General features: G+C 38.0%; 1 protein-coding gene across 1 annotated transcript in view; it reads left to right on the top strand.

The window, feature by feature from the left end:
• DGKB (diacylglycerol kinase beta) overlaps positions 1–21,895 on the top strand; it is a 277,224-nt gene extending 255,329 nt beyond the window's left edge. The window contains exons 25-27 of the mRNA XM_042476726.1: positions 4,561–4,681; positions 7,438–7,498; positions 18,952–21,895. Coding sequence (XP_042332660.1) covers positions 4,561–4,681; positions 7,438–7,498; positions 18,952–19,059 — 290 coding nt within the window. The 3' untranslated portion in view covers positions 19,060–21,895. The remainder of the gene's footprint in view (positions 1–4,560; positions 4,682–7,437; positions 7,499–18,951) is intronic.
• The last annotated feature ends 3,753 nt before the right edge of the window (positions 21,896–25,648 follow it).

Raw genomic sequence — 25,648 nt, 5'->3', positions numbered from 1 at the left:
CACACGGTCTGATAGGTCATTTGCACTGAAAACAAGTGAAAGTCTTCATGTCATGGACAAAGTTCAGGGTAGAGCCAACAGGCTCTCAAGAACCCAAGGGCACCATAAAATAATAATTGGTGGTGGTGGGAGGGGGGGCGTTTGCCTGAGTTGAGTAATTCTGTTCAAGCTTACATAAAGCTTATGTCATTTGGAAATATGCTATAACAGTAAGATGTGCTAGGTTTTACACTTCATCTATAGTATATACTCAATTATAAGCTGACTTCATGTATGAGTTGAGAGCAGGTTTTGAGGCCAAAATTATGCATTTTGATATGATACATAGATAAGTTGAGGGTAAAACTTAAGGGCACGTAACAAAGGATGAAGCAAAGGGAAACAATGCCAAAGAACGTACAAAATTCCATCAGACATAGCTATTTGTGCTCACACTAAAGGCTGGATGGATGAGAGAGTAAAGGTGAGTTAGTGCTTCCAGGACAAATTACACATTTCTCTTTCACCCGGGGATGGTTCCTTTTTTAAAAAAAATCAGAGTTAAAGTACAGTACTTACGTTGACTCAGGTATTTTGGGTCAATTTTTGGACTAAAATTTCTAGATCTGTTTATGAATATATATCATATGTTGCATTTTATGTAAAATAAAAAGCATGCATTTTTATCTCAAAAAAAGTGGAATGTGCAACAAGTACCACATACCTGTTATGACTACCCAAGCATTTGAGTGATTTCTGTGTCTAATTCAGTCTTTCTTTCCTTTTCAATGACAGAATAACCCCTTGTTCCTACCAGCTTACCTTTCAACGACTGCTCTTATAGTGAGCATTTTTATCTATAGTTCATTACTTCTTTTGTTACTTTTTAATCTCATTACTTTTATTATTGTACTTTACTTTATTTCATTGCTTTTTATTTTCTGTCCCACATTTATGGAACCTAAGGCAGTTTAATAAACAAAAGTTGGTGAAAACTCTGTGAAGCATGAACATATAGATAAAGTTGGGAAATGAAATACAATATTTCTGTGTTTTTGACAATAAATTAAATGCAAAATTAGGGTGTTTTTTAAAAAAAATGAAATTGACTTTGACTTAAAACTGTAAATTGGGGTGGAGGGGCAGTGTGACCCTCCAAGGCTGTTCATGTGGCCCTTGGTGAATTGCCTCTCCTTGGAAACCTAGAAGAGCATTACAAGGAATCTCTTCCAACTCTATTATTCTATCATCAACTACCAGAAAAAGTACCTCTTTCACTGGATGTGTCAGCTCTTTGCATGAGTGCAGCTCTCATCAGATGTCATATTCCTGTGTTAACAAACCATGGGTTATTAATCTTAAAAGAACATTACTCACTTTCTTCTTCTTTTCTTTCTTCTACATGTCAGCAACCACAGTTTCCTATTATTTTCACATAGGAAACATATCCACAGTTTGCTAGCTAGGGTCTGTAAAAATTATTTAATTCTATTTTTCAGCCCTGAGACACTTTCACATTACACCATTATAGCACTATCCTATAGAATCGTAAGGTTTGCAGTTTCTGTGTATGTGCCTGCAAGACACCTGTACACCTATGGCAATCCTGTGAATTTCATAGAGTTTTCTTAGGTAGGGAATAAACACACAGGGGTGCATTGCTGCTGCTTTCCTCTATAATATCCAATCTGATCCGAAGGGAGAAGTGGGAGATATAAATAAAATTTATTATTATTATTATTAATATAGCCTACAGCATCTGGGATCCCTCGGTGCTTTCCCATCCAAGTACTAACCAGGACCGGCCCTGCTCAGTTTCAAAGCTCAAATAGGATCTGGTGTCTTTAGGCCAGGTTGTTGTTGATGATGATGATATTGTTGTTGATATTTGCCTTCAAAGTTGTTTCTGAGTTATGGCAACCCTAAGGTGAAGCTGTCACATGATGTTCTGGGGCAGAGTGTGTGTGACCTGGCCAAGGTCTAGGGAAGGATATTTAGAATTCATATGCAGACCTGTCTAGTGTCTCCCCAAACTATAAGCACCAGCCATGACAGTGAAAGTGGAACGATAATGTTTTGTGTAACATTGTCATTATCAACTGTAACATTAAATTACAGTTTCAAATTTTAGACAGTATAACGTTATAACAGGAACAATAAGTTAAAGAGACCAAAACTGAAGCTCTGTAGTCCACAGCTGAAGGGAAGCATCTTGGCCAATTGCACATTCTGAGTTTAATAAGTGATGGTTTATTTAAATGGAGAGAAATATGTCTAAATTAACCCTTTGCTTCTCCCATCCACTTCAGGCAATTTCTCTTCAGATTTTGGAATACTTGTATTTGCATATACTGTATATACTCATATATAAATCTAGAAATTTTAATCCAAACATTGACCCCCCCCCAAAAAAAAAACACCTTGAATCAACTTATCCATGGATTAAGTACTGTATTTTAACTCTTATTTTTGAAAAAGGAACCATCCCCTGGTGAAACGCAAGAGCATAATCTGTCCTGGAAGCATTGACCTCTCCTCTCCTCTCTCATCCACCCAGCTTTTAGTATGAGCACAAACAATTCTGCCTTCTGGAATTTTGTAAATTCTTGGGCATTGTTTTACTTTGCTCCATCCTTTGTTACTTGTCCCTAAGATCTGCCCATAATTTTGTCTCCAAACCTATCCACAATTCATACATGAGGTCAGCTTATAGTTGAGTATATACAGTACATAATGAGACATAATGAAGTTGGAGAGAGACTGATTTTTTGTGAAATTGCAGGAATTGTGGATTCCTGCTATTTCACAGACCCTCTTCTTTCTCCATCTGTGTCTCTCCAGTCTCATAAATACAGTACAGGTATGTATTACACTACCTCTGTTGTAGCTCAAAATAGTTTGGATTTTGGAGTACTTGAGATTTTGCAATTCCAGAGAAGAGATATTCACCCTGTATTATGTTTTTATATTACTACATACTATATTTACATAGAATATATTCTATACAAGTATCCTATATTTATATACTGTATTTATAGCCAAAGAAGATGCTTGTCAGCCTCTTTTCTATTTTTTTGCTCTTGGTTTTCTCATTCAAATGATATATTATACTGTTCCATGAACATAATACTGCTGATAAACCATTCAAAAGTATTACAGTGTATTATTCTTACAAAATTTAGTCACTGAGAAATGTTATTGCCATAAAATGTTGATATTAACTGCTAAGCGGTTCAGTTTGTTAAGATCTCATACTATTACAAACCCATATTTCTACTTAGAAAAATATTAGCCCAAATCCTATTGGATAGTCTATGCTAGAGAAAGCCTACAGAATGTATTGCTGAATGATGAATCAAAAGATAGATTCCTTGTGTATATTCTGGTTGAGACTACCAATGAGATTCAGACCATAATCCACTGTTGCTGTAATTGTTGTTTCTCTTATTCCAGGTGTAGACACACTCCAGGGATCAGAGAGTGGCAAAACTTTGCTTTGGCTGCCATTTTGAGCAATCAGAAACAATGTTACATCTTTCTTTGTTGATTTTTGTAGCTTTTGAGGTTCTATTTTTGGGTGGGTCTGTCCTGTTTTGCTTTTGGGAATCAAACAAGACTCAGCATGAAAGCACAGCATCTCATGAAGAGAATCAGAGCTCACCAAGATGTTGTCTGAAAAACAGAGGTAGTCCAGTCCCTGGTCCAAGTTGTCCATGGTTCAGTACACAGTACACGCAGTCTGTCCAAAGGGTAGTCCAGTAGAGTAGTCAAGAATCCAAGCAGAGTTTAAGGCAAACAGGCAAATGGTCACAGAACATGGCACCAGTGTTGCTTCAACCAAAAACAGTTGTCAGAAGCATTGGTCCGAAGGAAGTGCTGGACTATTTATAGCTTACTGGACCATAGCTGGTATGCCTTCTGGGATCTCATGTCCTCTATCAGAACCTTCATTTTCTGACAGAGTCCATCTGAGGGCCCTGGAGGCAGGGCATGACACCAGCCCCTGAAATCAACAATGCAGGAGTGTTGCATACACACACACACTTGTGGGCTTTTGTTCTTTGTATTTAGGGGTGTCAGTGTAAATCCCAAGGATCCCTCCCACTCTCACACATTATTTAAAGAAATTTTGTGTGTTGTTGCACGTGTCAGTAGATTAAGAGTCATTTGGATACTGAGTAAGCTGAAAAATGTAAGGCTGGAGCAGGAATGGGGAAAGAACGAGCTCCATTAATCTGGTGTGGTGTAGTTTTTCACTTGAATGCCAAAATATAGCTTTTTCAATTTTAGATTTACACTAATTATATTAAAGAATTTGAGCCTATGTAAGAATTTCAGGCTGACTCTGAAGCTAAAACTGTAGATTACATGGAATACACAACTGTCTGCTTTTCTCCTCCTCTTCTCCCTCTGTTCCATGCAACTTCAATAATTAAAAACATGTTTTGCATTGCACATTTTTATTATTAGATATTGACTGGGAGAATGCAGAAAAGGAGATAAATAGCTGTTGATGTCAGTAGCAGCCACAATTTCTCTGACTTCAAGTTTTGGCCTAAGAACTGTGTGTTTTATTTTCAGGTCTCAGTGATCAGCTGGTAGAAGTGGTTGGTCTGGAGGGTGCTATGGAGATGGGCCAAATATACACTGGGCTGAAAAGTGCTGGAAGACGTCTTGCTCAGTGTACATCTGTCATTATCAGGTATGAATCTATGAATGTCCCCTTGTATGACTGTGCACATATTGGTCAGGCGAAGTGATGCTAAGAGGTGGGATCTTACAGGAGAAACAGATCAGCAGAAAGTTGAAGACTGACAAAAGAAGGAAGTTCTCCTGCACACATCATATCATTAAAGAGCTTGCTGCTGCAAATTGTGGTGCTTGAAGTAAATTTATGAAGGCTAAGGCTATCAATGGCTTATAGGCCTCATAAGGACTGCTTCAGCCTTAGAATCACCGAATCATAGAGTTGGAAGTGACCACAAGGGCCATCCACAAGTGTCTAGCCCCATATCATGCAGGAATACACCATCAAAGTTTAATTGGTGGTAAACCATTAAATTCCAAGTGCTGGGGAACAGCCATCAATGCCCTGCTGAGGGCTTTCTAGACACAATTTCACTGAGATACAGATATGAAACAGTGCATAATGGCAGAAATTTGTCTCAAATTTTTATTAATATTAAGTCATTCTCATATCTTCCATAAGACAATGACAAATTGAGTTGCCACATTACAAAATGGCAAAATAGCTTGAATTTTAAACCATCATAAGAACATAAGAAAGCTCAAGTTGGATCAATCCAGACCAACATTTCATTTCCCATAGAGCCCCCCCCCCCCAAGACTGTACTTCTGCAAATTTCCATATTTACCTAAAGCTGCTTTATGTTTGAGCATGCATGGTTCTGTTTTGGCTCCATTAGATAGGCACTTGAAGAGTACGTTCATTGTCATGGTATGGGATTTAAAAGTTGTATAGATTTAGGTTGTATAGTATGTGAGAGACCAAGTCTATGAAGGTTTATACTACAACTTGTTTTGCACAGCTAATTCTCAAAGGTGCTGCAAGATTGCTTTGTATATTGATATTTCAGACTAACACGGTTCTATTTCTGAACAGTATTTTAGAAATCCTGTTTTCAGGAGCCCTCTAGACTCTAGTTCTAAAACTAAATATTAAACTATCTTCAGTCCAAATTGATAATTGATTTAAAGATGTGTAGACTTAGGATACAATTATAAATTTAATACTCTGTTTTACAATCAAGCGCTGTTCTGGAACCAAGTGTCAGAAAGGTTAGGAGCACAGAAAACATTGCACAATCTTTCTAATATTATGTAATAATAGCAAACCTATTTTACTTATGCTTGTCTTTTATAGCCAAAGCATCATCATGCATTCCCTGGGGGGTGGGTAACCAAAAACAGCCTAGTAAGGACTGAGCATGCTTAGTGGACATGGAATGATGGACTGATGGATGGAAACAGTGAACAAAACAGTGATAGAAATAGTGAATCAAAGCACAACATTTGCAGGCCCAAAGACCACATCTTAGGTTGACTGAGAAGCAAAAAGTCACATTCTGTGGTCCATTCCAAGAGAAGTTGTGGGCATTCATACCCAAGTCAGTTGTCTTGCATCATCATTCCAGGTGAGAGGGAAACTGTTTTCTGTCTTTTTAATTATATTCTTAAATTGTACACAGAGAGAGAGAGAGTGAGAAGTTTGTGTTCACACAGACACACACCTTGTCATGCAGGAATGTAAAGATGTAAACCTTCCTTTCTCTCCTTGATGAGACCTAATGATCACTATCAAGGGAGACAGAAGCTAAAACAGCTTTCATTCCGCCATGTGTTTCCCCCCCTCACCCATCAAATCATCCATCCCCAGCTGGCCTGTGGGAAAATAAGTGTCCCTCCAGCTTCAAGGGTTTCATAAAGTGCAATGCTTTTAATTTAAAGCTTTGAATTTAAGGGAGCTGACATGCATTCAGTCATATGCTGGTATAAAATACCTCTGGGCCCATACAAATTGGCTGAAATAAAGCTGCTTCGGGTCACTTTGGAGATATGTTTAAATGATGCATGCATCCTAAAAGTCTGGAAGTCGTGCCAAAGCCACACTCCAGTCTTTAGGTCACACAGTATATACAGCCAAGTCCTTTCCAGGCAAACATTCTCTGAAGATGCCAGCCACAGATGCTGGCGAAACATCAGGAAGAAACTCTGCTAGAACATGGCCACATAGTCCGAAAAACCCACAAAAAACTATGGATGCCGGCCATGAAAGCCTTCAACTTCACATTAAAATTTAATAATTTAAAATTATTTTATTTCATTATTATTTTCATCAAGTCACTGTTGTGTGCCTTCAAGTGAGAAAGGACTTGAACCTGTCACAGGGTTTTCTTGGCGTGATTTCTGCATTTGCCATTGCCTTCCTCTGAGGCTGAGAGTGTGTCACTGTCCAAGGTCATCCGAGGAGGATGAGCATGAATTCAACTCCCATAGTCCAACACTCATACCACTACACCATGCTGGCTCTCTCACTCATAGTATGAAGATATACTGGAACAATCCAATGGGCAGTTCACCACAAAGGCTAACTGAAACTGGAACTGAATAAATAGAAGAATACATCAGGCATTCTTCCATTTGACTATCAATGTTTGTAAATGAGGGATTACCACTGGGTATGTTGGCTGGGTAACTCTGGGAGTTGTAAACAGTAGCTTTTTCAATCTATCTCTCCAGATGCATGCAGAGTAATTAATATGGTGGGGTAAGGTAGATCTGTAAATTTAGTAGATCAGGCCTTAATTTTACACCTGTAGTTCACTGCATGCACAGCTCACAGTGACTCCAGGTGGGTTGTGATAATGTGTTTTTTGTTTAGAACTGGCACTTTTATTTTCTTCTGAGACTGTTCTCCTTTTAACTGTTTTTTTCTAGGACCAGCAAGCCTCTGCCTATGCAAATTGATGGGGAGCCATGGATGCAAACACCTTGCACAGTAAGTATATCTTGATCAATATAAACAATAAAACTTGTCAAAGCAATTTTTTTTTTATAAAAAGAAAAAGCCCCCATTCATCAGGGCACACATTGGTGAGACTAGTTTATTTTGACAAAGTTTGAAGACTCTGGCATAGTGCCAGCTACAGTTCATTCATCTTCCCAAATCAAACCTGACCGGAAGTGGTAGCATTAAGCCCTACTCCTAGAAAGAAGTTGTACAGAGAGAAAAAATCTAACTGTACATAAACAGTTAATATACAAACTTGCCTGTATCTTATTTAGCTTTGTAGGAACTTCTCTTATTTGCATACATTTGAAGCTTGACACTCTACTGGGTAGGCAGGTATTATTTTTGTACACCCGCCACTACAGTGTGCATACATTATTTTTGTTTACCTATGCATATATATTTTTGTCATAATTACACAACAAGTTCTTCTTTGTATAATTGACAATGCAATTTACTGCATGTGTGCTTTCTGCACCTTAGACAACTGTGCTGAGACGTAATCACCTATCTTTCCAGTTCAGATTGTTAAGAAAAGAATTAGTTGTGACTAATTGCCAATTAATTTGCAGTGGTTTAAAGGTGGGGGGAGGGGCAAAACAATTGCACCTACTAATTAAAATTTAAAATATTCCAAAGTGTCATCTTTAGGTGTCTGTGGAATACATAATTTCCATTTTGGTTCTTTGCTGGATCCTGTAGAAACCCCAGGCTTGACAGCTTTATTAATTTAAAGACTAAGCAATACCTATTAGTATAAAACATGAAAAATGCCATTAATCATTTATTTTAATTTTGCAGCTCTGTCATTTTCTCAGTATGTTTACAAATTATGATGGCACCACCATGTTTTCCAATTTACCTTTGTGAAGGGGAAACGGATCAAACTATTTAGGAGTGATCCGAGAGTATATTATTAGAGCTTAATTAATGCCAAACTAATTAGATTTAATTTCTGTTGATGCAATGGCATTGCTAAGAAATTATTTTAAGTGAACTATCACAAAAATCTATATTTTAAAGCTCTGGGCTGGATCACAAAGCAGGGCCAGCAATACACAGAGAACAAATCAGGAGCTATGCATTAGAGAGAGAGAGAGAGATACAGAGATATAGATATATAGTTGTTATGTGCCTTCAAGTAGTTTGCAATCTATGGCGACCCTGAAGCGAACCTATCACTCTCTCTCTCTCTCTCTCTCTCTCTCTCTCTCAAGATTTGTTCAAAGAGGGGTTTCCTTTGCCTTCCTCTGAGGCTGGGAGAATGTGACTTGCCCAAGTTCACCCAGGAGTTTATCAGACAAGGGAAATTGGAAGTATAATCCAATGGCTATCTGAACGCTATCATGGGGTTTCACGTTATTGTGTGATAGACTGTCACACGCAAATTTGGGCAATGACATGCTATTTTGGGGCAATGGGAAGACAGTTCAAATGCAATTCACATTCACGTAAATTAGCTGAACTAGCGAATTCACGTGAATGCGTTCTGGCCCCACTTTCTTTTCATTCAAAATTAAGGGAAATTTCTCACATGTGATAAACTTCCGCAGTGGGTTTCCATGTCCATGTGTGGATTCAAACCTTCTCTGCAGTCATAATCTAATGCAAAAATCACTACACCATTTTCATGCATATAAAAATGTTGTATGTTCCTTAATAGTCCACCATTAGTGAATATGTGCAACAAAATGGTGCAATTTAATGCCACCCACAAAACATAGAAAGAATGTATAATCACCATTGTACTTAACAGTGATAAATCATACACGATTCAAGACATTTAGGTCAATCACCTTATTAAATCAAGACAGGCATGGCTTGACACGAACAAAAAATTGTTGCTTAGTTTTCTTGCTCCAGGAAACACCTGATGTATTTTACATTTTAGCTTCACATCATGAGTACCATTCTTAACAATTTTGTTGGTTTATGTGAAGGAATGAATCAAATAGCATCTGGATGTGTAATCCATATTCTTACTAGATATTTGTCATCTAAAGAAACCAATGGCACTGAGTTCTCTTCACAAGAACAGGAAGACAATAGACTTAGTTCAATTCCCATCCCCTAAGGGCAGCTGATCATTACATATTGCAACAGGACCCCCAATAACTACAAAATCTCCCTAACCTGAAGCTGATTATGTTCTTGATTATAGTTATTGTTGGACATGTTTGTTGTTTACTGGTTAAGATCAGTGTCATCGTGGATAATGTCTGGATGTCATTCATAATACATATAATTAAAATCTCTGATTTTATGTTTTGAGAAGGATGGATGTAGCTACTTGCCAACTGTTTGTTCTGAATAATCTGACCATTTTCTCAATGAATCTTAATGGTATGGATTATCCAGTGAAGAGATGGAGAGTATTACAATTACTTAAATTCAACTGCTCAGACATTACCCAATTGCAGGAGACCCACAGGTGCAGAACTAACCAGAATATATTGTCTCAGAGTTGCTTAGGCAAACAGTTCTGCACAGATGGATCATCCAAGGCAAGAGGACCAGCAATTCTTCTGGCTGCAGGCTTACCTTTGAAAACACTGGAAACCTTGGAGACCCAGATGAACAATTTATATGTGTAAAGGTTATCCTAGCAGGCAAGATGCTCATAAATTGTTCCTATTGATGTTCCCACACAGGGTCAAAAATGTTTTTTACTAATATGTTCCCTCAGCTAGAGGATTTTGCAGAGGGGAAATTGTTGTTGAGTCTCAGTTGAGACAGAGTAACAGCATATTCAGCACAAGTTTGATCTATCTGGGCTTATCTCCTCTCATTGTTTGATTGTCTGGAGTAAAAAAAAACACACACTAGGCAGAGATTACACATATTTCTCAGCACAATTTAATTAATACTACCAAATATTTTGACTTCTTCCTCTATATGCACACAGGTGGACAAAAATGCAGGAAACTTGGTGGTAGATGTGGTAGCACATCGGACCGTGATTCTCTCATACTAAACTGGATACTGAATAGTAATCCAGACAACATAAAAATAGTAAAAGCACCAAACTAGCCTCTGAGCTCACTGCTAGAAAAGCTGCACTAATTATACTGCATACAGTCAAACTGAATGGTACAAAATGTGCCTGGGAAGTAGATATTGGCATTGCAATAATAGATAACAGTGGCACAAAATGTGGTCCTCACATAATCCTCTACTGCCCCAACTCCTCCAGCAACAAGGAGTGCATGTTAAAATTATTGCATAGATGGCACTGGACTCGACAAAACTGCAAAGATCACACCTGGTCTTCCTCCCTTGTGCTGGAGGGGATGTGGCACTTTAAAACACTTCTGACTTGAGTGACCTAAAGTTAACAAATTTTGGAATGAGGTTCTGCAACTAATTATCAATGTAACAAATCAAAATGCTAAGTGGTATAGTGCCTTATTCCTTTTATCTGTCTTCTGGGGTGAAAGTGTGAACTTGCAGCAGAGTGAGTTAATTTCTTTTACAGAGGGGATTAGTTCCCTTGGCAGCACACATGAAAATATGCCAACAATGGAAGAAGCTAAATAATTTGTCTATACTTTCATGTCTAGACTGAGTCTGGTCAGTTGCACTGGCCAAGAAACTCACCTACAATTCAAAATGAGCCAAAGGACTAGAGATGAAAGACAAGTTTGAACAAATGTGGCTTAATTTTATTGTATATGCCTACAGGGAAGCCTCTCCATGAGCATCCTCTGATCACTCTTGAATGTGACCATGCAGTAATCTGTTATTGTAATATGTGATTAGGTGATGCTTTGTTTCATTGAGATTCTAAGGTTGAATGGAAATGACTGTTTTCTGTAATTTGTTAAAATAAGAGAATTTGATAAAATAAAAACGTCAAAAGAAAACCTTATTAAATTAAGATACTGAAATATGGACCAAAATACAGACAACAAATTTGAATAATATCCTAACTAAATGTATTAGAAGATATTAATAAGGGATTATTGGGAACAAAAACCTTTCTGTTTCTAATATTTGTACATTTCCTTTTTTAATTTTTTGTAATATTTTCAAAAAGAACGAGTGTGATGTAGCAGTTTGAGCATTGAACTATGACTTAAGAGAACAGGAATTCAATCCCTTTTGAGCCATGGAAACTCACTGGGTGACCTTAGGCAAGTCACACAACCTTATCTTCAGAGAAGGTTGAACAAATCTTGCCAAGAAACCTCTTTGATAGGTTCATCTTAGGGTTGCCATAAGTCAGAAACAATTTGAGAGCAAACAACAAAAACAACTATTTCCAAAATTGCAATCTGATTTACAAAACCTAGCCTTGTACGTTATTATTTTTGGCTACGAAAAAGGCTTTTGATAGCATTGAATGAGAGAATCTTGAGCAAGTATTATCAAATTTTTGGTTACCAATCCCTGTTAAGAGTGATAAGGCAGAAACATTCCAACTTAATTGAGATATTTGATTGGGCTGCCTTTTTACCACCACTATCAATTTTCCCCCCTTCATAATAAAATATTTCACAGAAATTAGCTCTGTGTATTCAGAGGTTATCATGGAGGTTATGGGCATGGGCTTGCAGAACTTGAGCAAAGCAGTGGAAGACAAGGATACTTGATGTCTCATCCTCCCGGTCGCCATGAGTCAGAACTGACTCAAGGGCAGCTAACAACAACTCCAAAGGCTTTAGTATTAACTGTAGTTGTCTCATGTTAAAATAAATCTTTTAAGCACATCATTCTGAAAGACCCCAAAGATCATTTGGAGAAATTCTGAATTTACTATCACAATTTAGCCCCATTCCAGTTTATGTTATAATATTGTTATAAAATCAGAACGGGTAGCATTAAATATGAATAATAAAGTAGGTCCTCCTTATACGCGGATTTGCCATGCGCGGATTTAAGCATATGCGCATGGCAAATCCAGGGATTTTGTCCCCCACGCGCGCCGCCATTGGGGACAACATCCCTCCCTCCCCTCTCATGCCTCCAACTCTTTCCTTCCCTCCGCGGCTACAGCCAGGGGAAAGGCCGGGCTCCATGAACAGCGCCCGGCCTTTCCCCCGTCAGCCGTGGTGGCGCCGTGGCGAGGAGGAGGAGGAGGCCGAGCGCCTGGGGCCTCTTCGGCCGCCACTCCGCTGCCGCCGGTGCCTGCACCTCGATGCAGGGGCCGAGTGGCGGACTGGAGACCAAGAGGAGTGGGGGCTGAAGAGGCCTCTGGCACTGGTGCTCCGCCGCCGTCACCGCCACAGAAGGGCCGGGTGGCAGGCTGGAGGTTTCTTGGCCTCCAAAACCCCCACCCGGCCTTCCCCCCCGGCTCCGGTTGAGGCGGCGGCGGCAGCAGCAGCGACGCGGCACGCGACGAAAAGGTAAGTAAGGAGGGAGGGAAGGAAAGAGTTGGGGGGAGGAGAGGGGAGGGAGGGAAGTTGTCCCCAATGGTGGCGCGCATGCACGTGCGCCGCCATTAGGGACAACAAGACTTGAGCATACGCAGATTTTGGTATACGCGGGGGGGTCCGGAACGGATCCCCCGCGTATAACAAGGATGAACTGTAATGGCACACATTAAATTGTAAATTTACATGAAGTTCTTTGGAAGAACATTCCAATATGTTATTTGGAATTTGGAGAATCTATCATCTGTTGGATGTGGTGAAATGTAACCATTGTAAGTTATTTTGAAACAATTCATAAAATTTGATGAAGAGAGCATCTTTAAAAAAAATCTTGCATGGGCCAAATATCAAACATTAAAGTGAATGTGCTTCCCTCATTGTTAATGTTGTTTTCCAGTATCTAGATAATTTATTTTCTAAAATGAGTAATTCCAGAATGGCAAAAACTTATTCTGGATTTTTTTTGTGTGTGTGAGAAAGGAATAAGATGGGAGTGTTAAAACACTTCACCAAAAAAAATATTACAAGAAGGTTTGGCATTTCCAAATGTAGAAGGATATTGAGCAGCCATGTACCAGCCTTAAAAGGACTGTCTGACAGGTTTAAAGTAAGAAGCTGTCTCTCAAAAAATCAGAAATAATCTTTGGAGTTGTAGAGTTGAAGATTAACAATTACATAGAAAAAATCCCAAAGTTAATAAAGTTTTTTTTAAAAAAAACTGGGAAAATTAGAATTAATTCAGTTTTGTTCTGCTATGCAGCAGAGGATTACAATACCTCAAATACAGCTGATATTATGCTCTGTAGGGAAGTTAGGATTGACAATATTACAAGATCTAGTTAAGGATGGAATGGTGAAAACCTGTTCTCAGATTCAGTGTCAAATTTCTGATGGACACATAACCTTGCTTCAGTATTTGCACCTATAGTTTATGGCTCCTCAGTTTGGAAATGGATTGGAAATATAGTACTTCAATTACATATTGCCAGAACCTAAGGCAAAGTTGTTATTGTTTATAAAAACCAAGTACAGTGTTGATGGCATCTGACTCCAGAAAATATGAATAAAATCTAACCAAGAGTCAGATAATTGCAGAATATGTGGAGCCACAGTTACTGATAATATATTTTGGACATGCATATTAATAAGAGGAATGTGGCTTTCTTTTTAAAAAGAAATAGGATTGATTGTATTTTTCTGTTGCATTGCTTAATAAAATATTTTGCTATGTAAAAGGGGTACTGGCATCAGAAGATGTTGAACAAACTGTGTATATATTGACAAATGCGTTAATATCCTTTTCTAATAACTAAGTAAAAAATCCTCTACAGTTAAGACAGAAAGGGTGCATAGGATGTAGGATATGTCTTCTATTGTCAAATGGGAACATTTAATTAGAGTTTTAACTGTTGCTCTGCCTCTAGATGGTATTCTGCTGGGCCACTACATTTCTAAAGAGATACAAAATTGAAGCAGACAAGCAACTCTAAACCATGACTTACTTTCAGATTTAGAAGGTCAAAATATGGTTTATGATATCTGATTTGAGGCATTGACTTTTAGCTTTGGGGTTTGGACATTTAAAGTTTGTGATAATTCCTATGATCAGTAAAAGGAAAGTCTTCTTAATATATAGTAACAATAATAAAAAATTATTTATATTCAGCATTTTCCCAGAGCAATCAAGGCAGATTACAACAGAAATAATAATAAAACAATTAACAATATTACAACATAGAATAAAAATACAAAAAAATAAGCAATAGTCACATTATACTGTTCCCATACAGCCCCCACCATTACATAATAATAAAACACAATAACAGTTACAATAGTTAAACCATTAAAAAAATTTAAAGCATCAAAATGAAATAGAACAGCTAAGGGCAGATGTGGCTATGCTTCTTTATCATCCTCCTCTCACCAAATCACTGCCCAGATGATGTATCTCCCCTCTCAGTCCTACATAAAATATGGGAGAAAGCAGCCTCCCGACTCCTCTGCCACCACTATCTCTGGCCCAGGTAGAAGAAAGGTTCAGTATCTTTGCAGCTAGCAGCCAGGTGTTAAGAGCTCCTCTGCACCCTCTCAGCTGTACTGGAGACCGGCAAGGCAGCTCTTAAAGGCTCCTCTGCACGCACTCAGCTGTGCTGGAGAGTTGTAGAGAGGGATATCCAGCAACACTTGTGGGGGTAAAATATTTACCCTTTTGATCTAGACCTCTCTGTGCTCATGAGATCTATAGATGTCCCATGGTAGGTAGAGCTTTATCTTGGTATCCAGACATGCAAAGGGTTCTACTCATGTTAAAGCAAACCTAAGTGTCAGACTTAGGCTTCTGTCACACTGCAGAATTAATGCAGTTTGACACCACTTAGACAGTCATGGCTCCATCTTATGGAATCCTGGCATTTGCAGTTTGCTGTGGCTCCAGAGTGCTCTGACAGAGAAGGTTAAATATCTCACAAAACTACAAATACTAGAATTCCATTATATTGAACCATGGCAGTAAAGGTGGTATCAAACTGCATAAATTCTGCCGTGTAGATACAGCCTTAGAGAGGAGAGCTGGTAGGAACAAGGATGTGGGGAGCAATGACAGCTTAAGTGCCTTTTATGTATGAAGTGTAACCCATTCAGGTATATTACATGTTTGACTAGGGTTTTAAATGTGTTATATAAATGACAGCTGAGTTGCTGCATCATCATTGTAACTATGATGACAAAGATCTGTCATTGTAGTTATAACTGGCCATACCCTTCACAATCTATCTTGGCAGCCTGACAGGACCACAATGGAAATATTTCCAAGGTGATGGAGATCAGAGCTCTGGGAAATGGTGTCCTCAGCCCACGCTCGGTCTTGAGAACAGGCAGCTAGGGAAACTCTGCAACCAGTAGTGTGCTGTGGATGTCATTTACCAACACTAATCTTCAGCACCTCCAAAATGTATCAATCAGGTATTGCTGGGTTGTAAAGGTAGATTTCTGGAATTAACGTTCAGTCATTCATGACTGCAAATGTGAATCTCCAGCAGTTTAGTCCAGTTTACAATTGCTGAACAAGATGCCAGATGACATACTGATTAATAAATAACTTCTACTTTAGATTTTAATTATATTTTCAAGTTTAAGTGCACTTTTGTGTTTCACTTAGAAGCTCACAAGTGCTGAGAGTAGTTTTGAAATAGTCTGTTAATTCATAGTCAGTTCTTGATGTGGATGAATTACCAATACAATTTTTATTTATGACATGCAAAGGTACAAAAGATGATGATGTAAATTCCTAATATCAACATTAATTTGACTGATATGAAACATTGGGCTTTTGCTACTGGGTCTTTTGAAAATAAATGCATCCCAGTAATACCTAAATTGGTCAAATCTGAAGAAATTGCTGACTGATTTGGACACTGATGATTTCACTCTAAAGACTCATTTTGCTTTCCTATCCATGTTTACTCAGAAGTACAAGGGGGTTTACTCACTGATAAGGGAATATAAAGTCAAAGTCTTAGATATAGTGATCCTAGTAGAATACTACATATGGTTCCTGGTGTGTTTTACATCACTTATTCCATGGAGGAATAAGCTGAGATGCCAGGATAGTTAAATGAAAACCACTTATCCTGTTGAGATTTTTATATTTCTGTCCCTTTCGATTGTAAAGAAAATTTCCACCCCAAGAAGCAGACTATTCCTTATTTTAATGAGCCTCTCCTCTTCGTGTACACTTTTTTTTTTGTTTTATTACTATTAGTGAATGACAAGTGAAGGATATTCATTTTAGCTTGAAAATGTCAGGTATGCACGTTAAGAGATATATTTTTTGCCAGTTTTAATGAGGTGGTGTTTCTTTTTGAAAGAAATACTCATTTGTGATGTGGATACTGTGCAGATGACAACTGATATTTAATAAGTGATGGCTCTTGTATTAGTCGTAGTTCACTAAAGAAAATGTCTCAGATAGCTTTTGAAAAACTGTTAACGTCACTAGCCTAAAGGCAAGATGTGACCTTTTTATTACATAATGAGAATCATTTATTATCTTACAATGTATCTTAAAGTCACAGACAAAATGCCACTTTGATAATTGCTTTCAATTAGCTTTGAGCATAGCATACATTCATAAAATGTCTTCTCTAATTTAGATTTGAATTAGTGAAAATTGGAGACATAATCTACGCTAAGGTTGTCTCATTTAAGGTGATTTCTAGTTTTATATCAAAGAAATCAAACTGGGTAGCTATAAAGTACTCTTTTGCAGTGTTTTAAACAAGCCTTTCCATATTTGATTTGATTTTACTATCAATTAATTAACAAATTGGAATGCTACTTCATCATTTTTGACCTTTTTAGTGCATTAGATTTTGACTTTAATTTCTAGTGGTTATTTTGAAATGGAGCATTGAAGTTCATGTTAAGAGCAATGAACAATGTGATTAAGGGAAGTATAAATAAGACATGCTACTATAATTAAGTGCCTATTTTTAATACATGATGTGTACAAAAAAATTTATTACCCTCATCCTGCAACAGCAAATTATAAGAGAAACAGTTCCTACTCACAGAATTGCCATATGGAGACATAACAGGTGACTGAGGGGGGAGAAATCCACAAGCTGTGGTTGTATAGCATGTGGCGCTAAGCTTAGGACTGTTTGGATCTCTATGTAGAAGACCTGTTCTTGAGGAGCCCTGACTTCAGCGACAGACATATAGGGTCTCTAGCATTCACAGTTCCTTAGGTCAGAACATATAGCTAATATGTTTTCAGGGGGCTATAGGTTTTTAACCTGTATACAAGAACAGCATCAACGTGCCCTTGATTTACAGCTCTGTAAATAACAAGTACATGCATCAAATGAGATCTTTCTGGCTAACCATATAAACATCCAAAAGGAAAATATTGGCATCTTTGACAATACTACTTGTTATCAAATGGCCTTTATCATTATAATTATCTATGGTGTTTGATAATTCATCCGGAAAAGCACAGATGATATCAACAAGAAATAGGCCTTCTCAGTAACTGTTCTAATACTGTAGAACACCTTGACTCATGAAGCATAGACAGGCCCCTTGCTGGCTGTCTTTCATCCATTAGTTGACATTTTTATTCAGGCAAGGCTATTGCCTTCCAAGTTTTTGCTGCTTTATGTAAAGGTTATGTTTTGCTTTGTACTTTTATATTGTGTTTTATGACACTGATTTAAAATGTTTTAAAGAGGAAGATGATTTTTTTATATAAAATATCATCCATGTGAACTGTTTTTGTTGGGGTTTTTTTCTTACTCTGATAATGGCCCTTAAAACTGGCTAGTCTTACCTTTCCTACCATTGCACCTTCTAGATTTTATTGTTGTCGTTGTGTGCCTTCAAGCCATTTCTTATTTATGGCTGTGCCAAGACAAAACAGAACCTAATTCCCGTCATCCCACCCTTCCTATTGTAATCCAACTAATCTCTGTGATCTACAGTGAAGGAAGCTAATAGGAAGAAAATCAACAGTTTGAAATGTGATGCTGGAGGAGAGTTCTACAGATACCATGAACTGCCAAAAAGACAAATAAATCAGTCCAAGAGCCAATCAAGGCTGAACTCTCCCTAGAAGCCAGGATGACTAAACTGAGATTGTCATGCTTTAGACATTTCATGAGAAGAATTCATTCATTAGAAAAGACAGTAATGTATGGTAAAGAAAAAGTTAGAAGGAAAAGAGGAAAGCTCCATTCCAGGTGGATAGACTCAAGGAAACCACAGCCCTGAGTCTGCAAGAACTGAGCAGGGCTATAGATGATAGGGTGACTTGGGAGTCTTTCATTCATAGAGTGCCATAAGTCAAAGTAGACTAGATGAAAATTAATATCTCCTGTGTGCCAAAATGGTGAAAACAGAGCTACTCATCTTTTTAAAAACATCCATCCTAACACCAATTTAGCAATACAGCATTCAATGCATTAGAAATAAATTCTTTAAAAGTTTATGAACTAGCAGTAATGAACCTTGAATTTAGTGCACCTTGTGATTCTGTAATACAACATATAATTCTTATTTTTCTTTCACCAGATAAAAATTACCCACAAGAACCAAGCTCCAATTCTGATGGGACCGCCACCCAAAACTGGCCTCTTCTCTTCCATCATTAACAGAACAAGGAACTGCAGCAAAGAATAAGCTTCTTTGGTTAAATCCTTACAAAATCAAATTAGCAGGGATTTGGAATATGTATGCTGAAAACCTTTCAGGGGGCTTTAAAATGTTCTCTGCTGCATAATCATGGAATCTGAAAGAACAGTTTCTGTGACTGAGCTAATGTAAAATGATGTTATTAGAATAATTTATTGCCACAGTTTTGTAGGCATTTTGCATGAAGAAAGCTAATGTTTACATAAAGTGATAAAGCATATTTTTGTTGCATGCATTACCATTACTAATTTACAGAATAAATATATGCTGTGAAATAGGGGGAAATGCAGTGCTGCAGAGGATATTATTTTCTTTAGATGTGATCCCCAACATGTTTGCACCAGATTGGTCTTTCTGGTCACATATTTAACTCATTGAGTGTCTTCTGAAGAAAGCACCATGAGGTTTATGGCAGCTTTGGTTTGATACCCCTTTTGCATAATGCTGATGAATGAATCACACTTTCTCCTAGCGTTGTCCAGTTGTTCTTTTCAAACTAACCTGTTCAGATCATGGGGGATCCTTGCATTGCAAATTTGAAATGCAAAAGATTAATTTATTTTGTTCTGCTAGGCCTCACTGAGAAGAAAAGTTAAAAATAAAGGACATCCCATCACTGGGGGCAGGAATGAAAATTACTTCCAAATAAGCATATCTAATAAAAAACAGTCTAAGAAGATTGTCACACATGACTTTTAAATCATGATTTCAATGGAAAGGATGTGGCTTTGGTGATATGATCACATGATGCCACATCCCACCCATAGCTGCCCTGTCCCCCACTCATCCTATTTCATTGATAGAGGAAATCCGTGAATGACTTGGCAATCATGCAGTGCCCCAGGTGAAAAAAGGAATTGAGTGTCCAAGAGTGAGTCTGCTCCACTAATAATGACACCAACACAGAAATTGGAGAAAAATGGTCACAACTATTTATTGATTGCAACTGCATACAGTTGGTGCAAGCATGGGATCGGAGGCAGGTACTGGGCAGCCTGCCTGATGAGACCAAATATCTGGCCTCCACTGGATAATGGAAGTGGAGCAATAGACATCCTCCCAGGCAAGAACACCTGCTTCCTCTTGAGTGGGGTTGTTGGAAATGTGCCGGCCCCCGCCTGGGCTGTCCAATTTTTGCCGTAGCCTCACTCCAGGTTCCATAAGGGGACCCCTCCCCATACATACCTTTTCCAGGGTAATGACCACCTTCCTGGATCCCAATCCAATGCTCCGCTCTGATAGCTGTGACAAAAAGAAAGGTGACATAAACCAACAAACCAAGAAGGATGGGTGGGTTGGTGCATGGGAGGAATGTGTCACATTCACATTTCAGTATTTTTAAATACTTCTGTCAAAAAAATTACTAAGGCTTCAAGGAAATACATTCCTGCATTCTGGATAATTTTTGATCACTTTAGCAGTAGCTAAATGTCTGCTGAAAGAATGGAATTAAAATTGGCACCTTCTTTATTTCATATATTTATTTCATAGTTCACAGCTGTCCATCAAATAAAGATTGTTGGGTTGCCCAATCAGATGGGGTGTGATATTTGCACAGGCCTCGGTACTTGTAACTTGTATCTATGTTACAGAATGTTCTTGTAAGAATTAGCAACAATTTAGTTTTCTCTTAGTGTTTTGCTTCCATGTGCACATGAGGGTTTCTGCATGTACAGTGGAGACATTGAATCTGAAAGATTCAATGTTACATATTTATGACTCTCATGTGGACCTTCCTTTCTTTCTTTGTTGCTTCTATAAAGGCAAAGTATCTGATCAAGGCACTGTCTTTTTCTTGCTGTCTTGAATTCAAGAATTACTGCTTTTATGATTTCTCTTCATCTCTGGTCCCCTGGAAAATGCACTAACAGCTTAGAAACTGCAAAGTGGCATGCTTTGTGTGATTTCAGTGCCATTGTCTTATGATGAAGACCAAGCTAACCAACAGTTTCAGTGTTGTATATAAATCTTAAACATATACATATATTGGATAGTAAAATGCCTCCAGGAAATGCTCATTGGGTGGATCCATGTTTAGTCAAAAGAACTCCAGGTAAACATGAACAACTCCCATTGATTTCTAACTGTGGCTGTGTGAATCCAACCAAAAGTGATTTTTCTCTTTAGTAGAGCTTTGCTTGTGTTTCATCTTTGCATGTTTTACTTTCTCCATCAAGAAAAGTAACCTGCTGGAAATGCATGATTTTTATTACTATCCCTTTTTTAAATCTGTCCCATACATTGCTAATGATTTATCAAAACACTTTTCCTATTGATTCATTCATTCTTATTAAATGCAAATGTTTATTCTTTTTGTTTAATCTTTCCATTGTACATGGAATTGTGCATGAACATCAAGTGCATTAGATGCATTTTTATTTTTATTTTATTATACTGTTTGGTTGATTGTTGTTGTTTTCTGTATATAATTGAAGATGAATACAGAAGCATTAAATTACAGGTAAAAACAATGTAAATGAAAATTACTCCTAATGTTCAGTAAACATTAGCAGAGAAATACCAATTGATGTGATATTCAGCATTAGGCTAAGAAGCGATATACAGTATCTGTCACTCAAACTGTATAGCTTAGCTATGTATGGCTCCAGTGATTTTAACATATATGTCCAGTTGTGTAAGAAACATCATTCTCATGTACGCTATATAAAATGTACACCTACATTTGATGCAATGGCTACTTTATATATTCATGAGTCTAAGCCAAATATATCTTGTTGAATCTATACCACATGACATGTACATTGCCTTTATGCAATTGTGGTGACTGGTAATAAATATTTTCACTTGCTGATATTGTTTTCTACCCATGTCATTTCACTGAAAGCTGTCCTTTGGTGTCTCCTATATGATCATTGGAATGACAAAATATCCCTGAAAATTGTACACTCTTGCAGTGATTTCATTGTAAACTGTACACTCTTACAATGGTTTCAGGAAAGCAGCCCATGTGCAAGATATTTCTTAATTCCTTTCTTTATAGTGACAGCTGCTTCTTTATAGCTTCTCCCCATATTGCTCTGGCACCTTGTCATAAAAAACAAAACAAAACATGGAAAGTTCAGGATAGATTGTGTATTCCCACCTTGTGTGTGCATGTGAGTATGTAGATAGACACTATTATAAATGAGGTGCCTCCCATGTCAATCCTTCAAACACACATTCTTCGTACAGCATGGAAAGAAACCACAGAGAAATACCTCCCATGCCATTGTGGTTAAATACTTCAGGGTATGCAAGTATCTACACCACACTGGTTCATCGCCTATAGCTACAATTCAATGTATACTTAGAAATAAAATCCATTTAAGACAATGGCTGCATCGACACTGCAGAAATAATGCAATTTGCCTTTGCTTTAACTGCCACTGCTCAATGCTATGGAATACTGGGATTTTTAGTTCTGTGAGTTATTTAGTCTTTTCTGTCAAAGAGCTCTTTCACAACACAACAAACTTCAAATCCCAGGATTCCATAGGATGGAGTCAAGGCTGTTAAAGTGCTGTCAAGCTGCATTATTTCTGCAGTGCAGATGCAGCCAAAGGCACCTAATTCAGAGAACCTGCCCTGCCACCAGGAGCTATAACCAGGTGTTAATGCTAGGAAACTTACTGGGGGGGGGATTCAAACATCTTATGAATGCAAACCTCTGTTAAATTTTAAAAAGCAAAAGATAATCTGAGAACTGCACTTTTTAGATCATTTACCTTTTTAAAAAAATGACAAATGGTACTTCCTTTTGTTTTCAGGCTTTATAAAGTGATACCATGCAGAAGAATTGTTTTCTGACAGTAAATAAGAGCCACAAGCAGTGATAAGTTTCTTTGGTGCAGTACAGAGTGCCAAAAAGAGGCTCCTTTTTTTCAGTTCAGTTGCACCATGCCAAAGCACCAGCGACAGCAAGATGACATGCCAGCGGTGAAGCACCGTTTGGACGCTGCACTGCTGGCATGTCATTGCTGCGCATACTATCTGGATAGTGCCGCACAGCTGTGGCACGCCCATAACGTGCTAGTGTTGCAGGGCATATGCACGCCCTGCCCCAGCAACCCTAGTGCATCATGGGTGCACCACAAAAGGCCTTCTGTACCAGGCCTTTTCTGAGCGGCAGAAACATGGTTCATATCCTGAATTGTGAAAATGTCCCCAGTACTAGAGAAACCATTTTTCCCTTTCTTTATCAATATCTTTGTGTATCACAAGATTATTATTATTATCCAGGCTTTGCATATGTTTTCTTCCTATGAATCAGAATTTGCTAAAGATGCACCTTGGGAAGCTTTGCAGGAGTGACTCATATGAAAGAGTAAGCAGCAGTAACCACAGCGTTTGGGTATTTACAGAAAAAACAACACCTGTGTTGATGATAGACTAGCACAATTCAATATTTACTGAGTGCTGCTTTCAAATAAACACAGAGTGTCATGCACGGAAAGTGCCAGACCCAGGGACTGAGATCAAAATACAGACTAACTAGCTTGTCTCTGTCTGTCAAGGAGTCTGTGCCTGTGCCCTGCTGGACATAGACGTAGGCTAAGAAAACTCAACCAAGTTCATATGTCATCCCAGGAGTTGCAGGAAAAGGTAATTTCTGTTTTATCTAACAACAAGTGTAGGACAACGGTGCATAACTTGTCTTGCATTTTTCAAACTTACGAAACACAAGTCATTTCCTGTAGGTCCTGGATGAGACCACCTTAATTACCTGAGAATATGCCTAGAGAAGGAGCAACCATTCTAGTTAATGCTTGCTGCCATTCTTCCTGGTGCTTTAGTTTGTAAGTTACTAAGGGATAAGAGAATTTCTTTCTCACAATAAAGCAATTTGGCATAAGCACTCACCAGCTGGGATGAAACAGAGCCCTGGAGCTGAGTTAGTTATTCCTACAGTTTGTCTTCTTACATGTACAATGTCATCAAGCTTCATGGTGTTTCACACCAGCAGGGAGCAACCTGTGGCCCTACAGATGTTGTTGCCCATCATTCCTCACCGATGGCTACAATAACTAGGAGTAACAGGAACTGCAGTTCATGCAAACACAGAAGCTCAGAATTGGAAGAGGGTACAAGGGACATCTAATCCAACCCTCATGCAGCAATATACAGATAAAGCATTGCTGAAAGACGTCCATCCAACCTCTGTTTCAAGATCTCCAAAGAAGGAGAATCCACCACCTTCCGAAGCTGTCTATTCCACTGTCAAACCATTATTATAGTAAATATGTTCTTCCTACCCTTAAAGGGAATCTCTTTTCTTGCAATTTCAATCCATTGGTTTATGTTCTAGTCTCTGGAGAAGCAGAAAACAGGTTTTTCTATCTTCTACATGACATCCCTTCAAATATTTAAAGATATCTGGGGCCACATGTTGTCCACCCCAGCTTTATACAGTTAAAGTAGTTGTGGGTCTCTGTAGAGACTATAACTTACTATTGATAAAAAGGGGATGACAAGACACTGAGGGCCAAGCCACATGTAATTCAAGAGAGCCTTGATCATACCTTCCAATGTCTTTTTGTTCTTTTTGTAAAAGCAACCATGGTGAAGAGTAAGGTAGTTAATTCCCTATTCAAGTTTCCTAATGAAAATCCCCCTTCCAGTAGTTGTCAATAGTTGCAGAGGGAAAATCATGCAAGTAGCCGTTCAGTCTCCTTTCAGCTGCTTTTAAGAGAGCAAACCCAAAAATAGAATGATGTAGCTCAACTGTCCCACATCACATGTTCCCTGGCTCTGAGATTGACTATGAACAACCCTTATGCATTGCTTTACTACAACTTTAGAAACAAACAAACAAAAAACAAGGACATTGTGGACAGTCACAACAAATCTTTTTAGCAGGAACATAAACACTTGAAAGGACAGTTTTGTGGGTGGATTATATGAGAAAAAGAGGCAACGAATGAGAGGAACATTGAGAAAGCTTGAAAGTGAATGAGGGTCTAGAAAATGAAAGCAAAAGGTGCAGCGACAGATAAAAGACAGAAAGTGCAGTTGATACCCATTAGGTGCATACATCAGAGTTGAAGTGAAGTGAACAAAGACCATAATATGAATTTGAGAATCTAGAAAGGTTCACCCTTCAGAAAAGGCAAGACTCTTTGACTTGCATGAAGTGGTGTCACTAAGGCTGGCATCACCTGGTGCTGTAACTCATGGTTTCATCACACACACCCCACTGACCTCCTCCCATATCACACCATAAAGAATCCTTAGTAATATTTTTGTACTGTTACTCACAAATAATAATTCCTGTATGTCACTGAATATAATAGCAATAGTTGTAGCATAAAAAACTAGCAAAATTAAAATTATACCTATAAAGTACAATATCATATGGACAGCCTAAATGTATTTACATGTGCATTGTTTCATGTGTTTAAAGTGAAAATCTGGTAAAAAGTGATGTTTTAAAAGAAAAAAAAAATATATATATATATATATATATATATATATATATAATACACACACACTATATGTGTGTGTATGTGTGTATGTATGTGTGTGTGTGTGTGTATATATATATATATAAAACTGCAGTTTTCAAGAACTTTTCTGCAAC

Source organism: Sceloporus undulatus, chromosome 6 (genome assembly GCF_019175285.1).
Source record: "Sceloporus undulatus isolate JIND9_A2432 ecotype Alabama chromosome 6, SceUnd_v1.1, whole genome shotgun sequence".
Taxonomy (NCBI): domain Eukaryota; kingdom Metazoa; phylum Chordata; class Lepidosauria; order Squamata; family Phrynosomatidae; genus Sceloporus; species Sceloporus undulatus.
The sequence above is the reverse complement of the archived record's forward strand: the minus strand, read 5'-3'. Positions and strand labels throughout refer to the sequence as shown.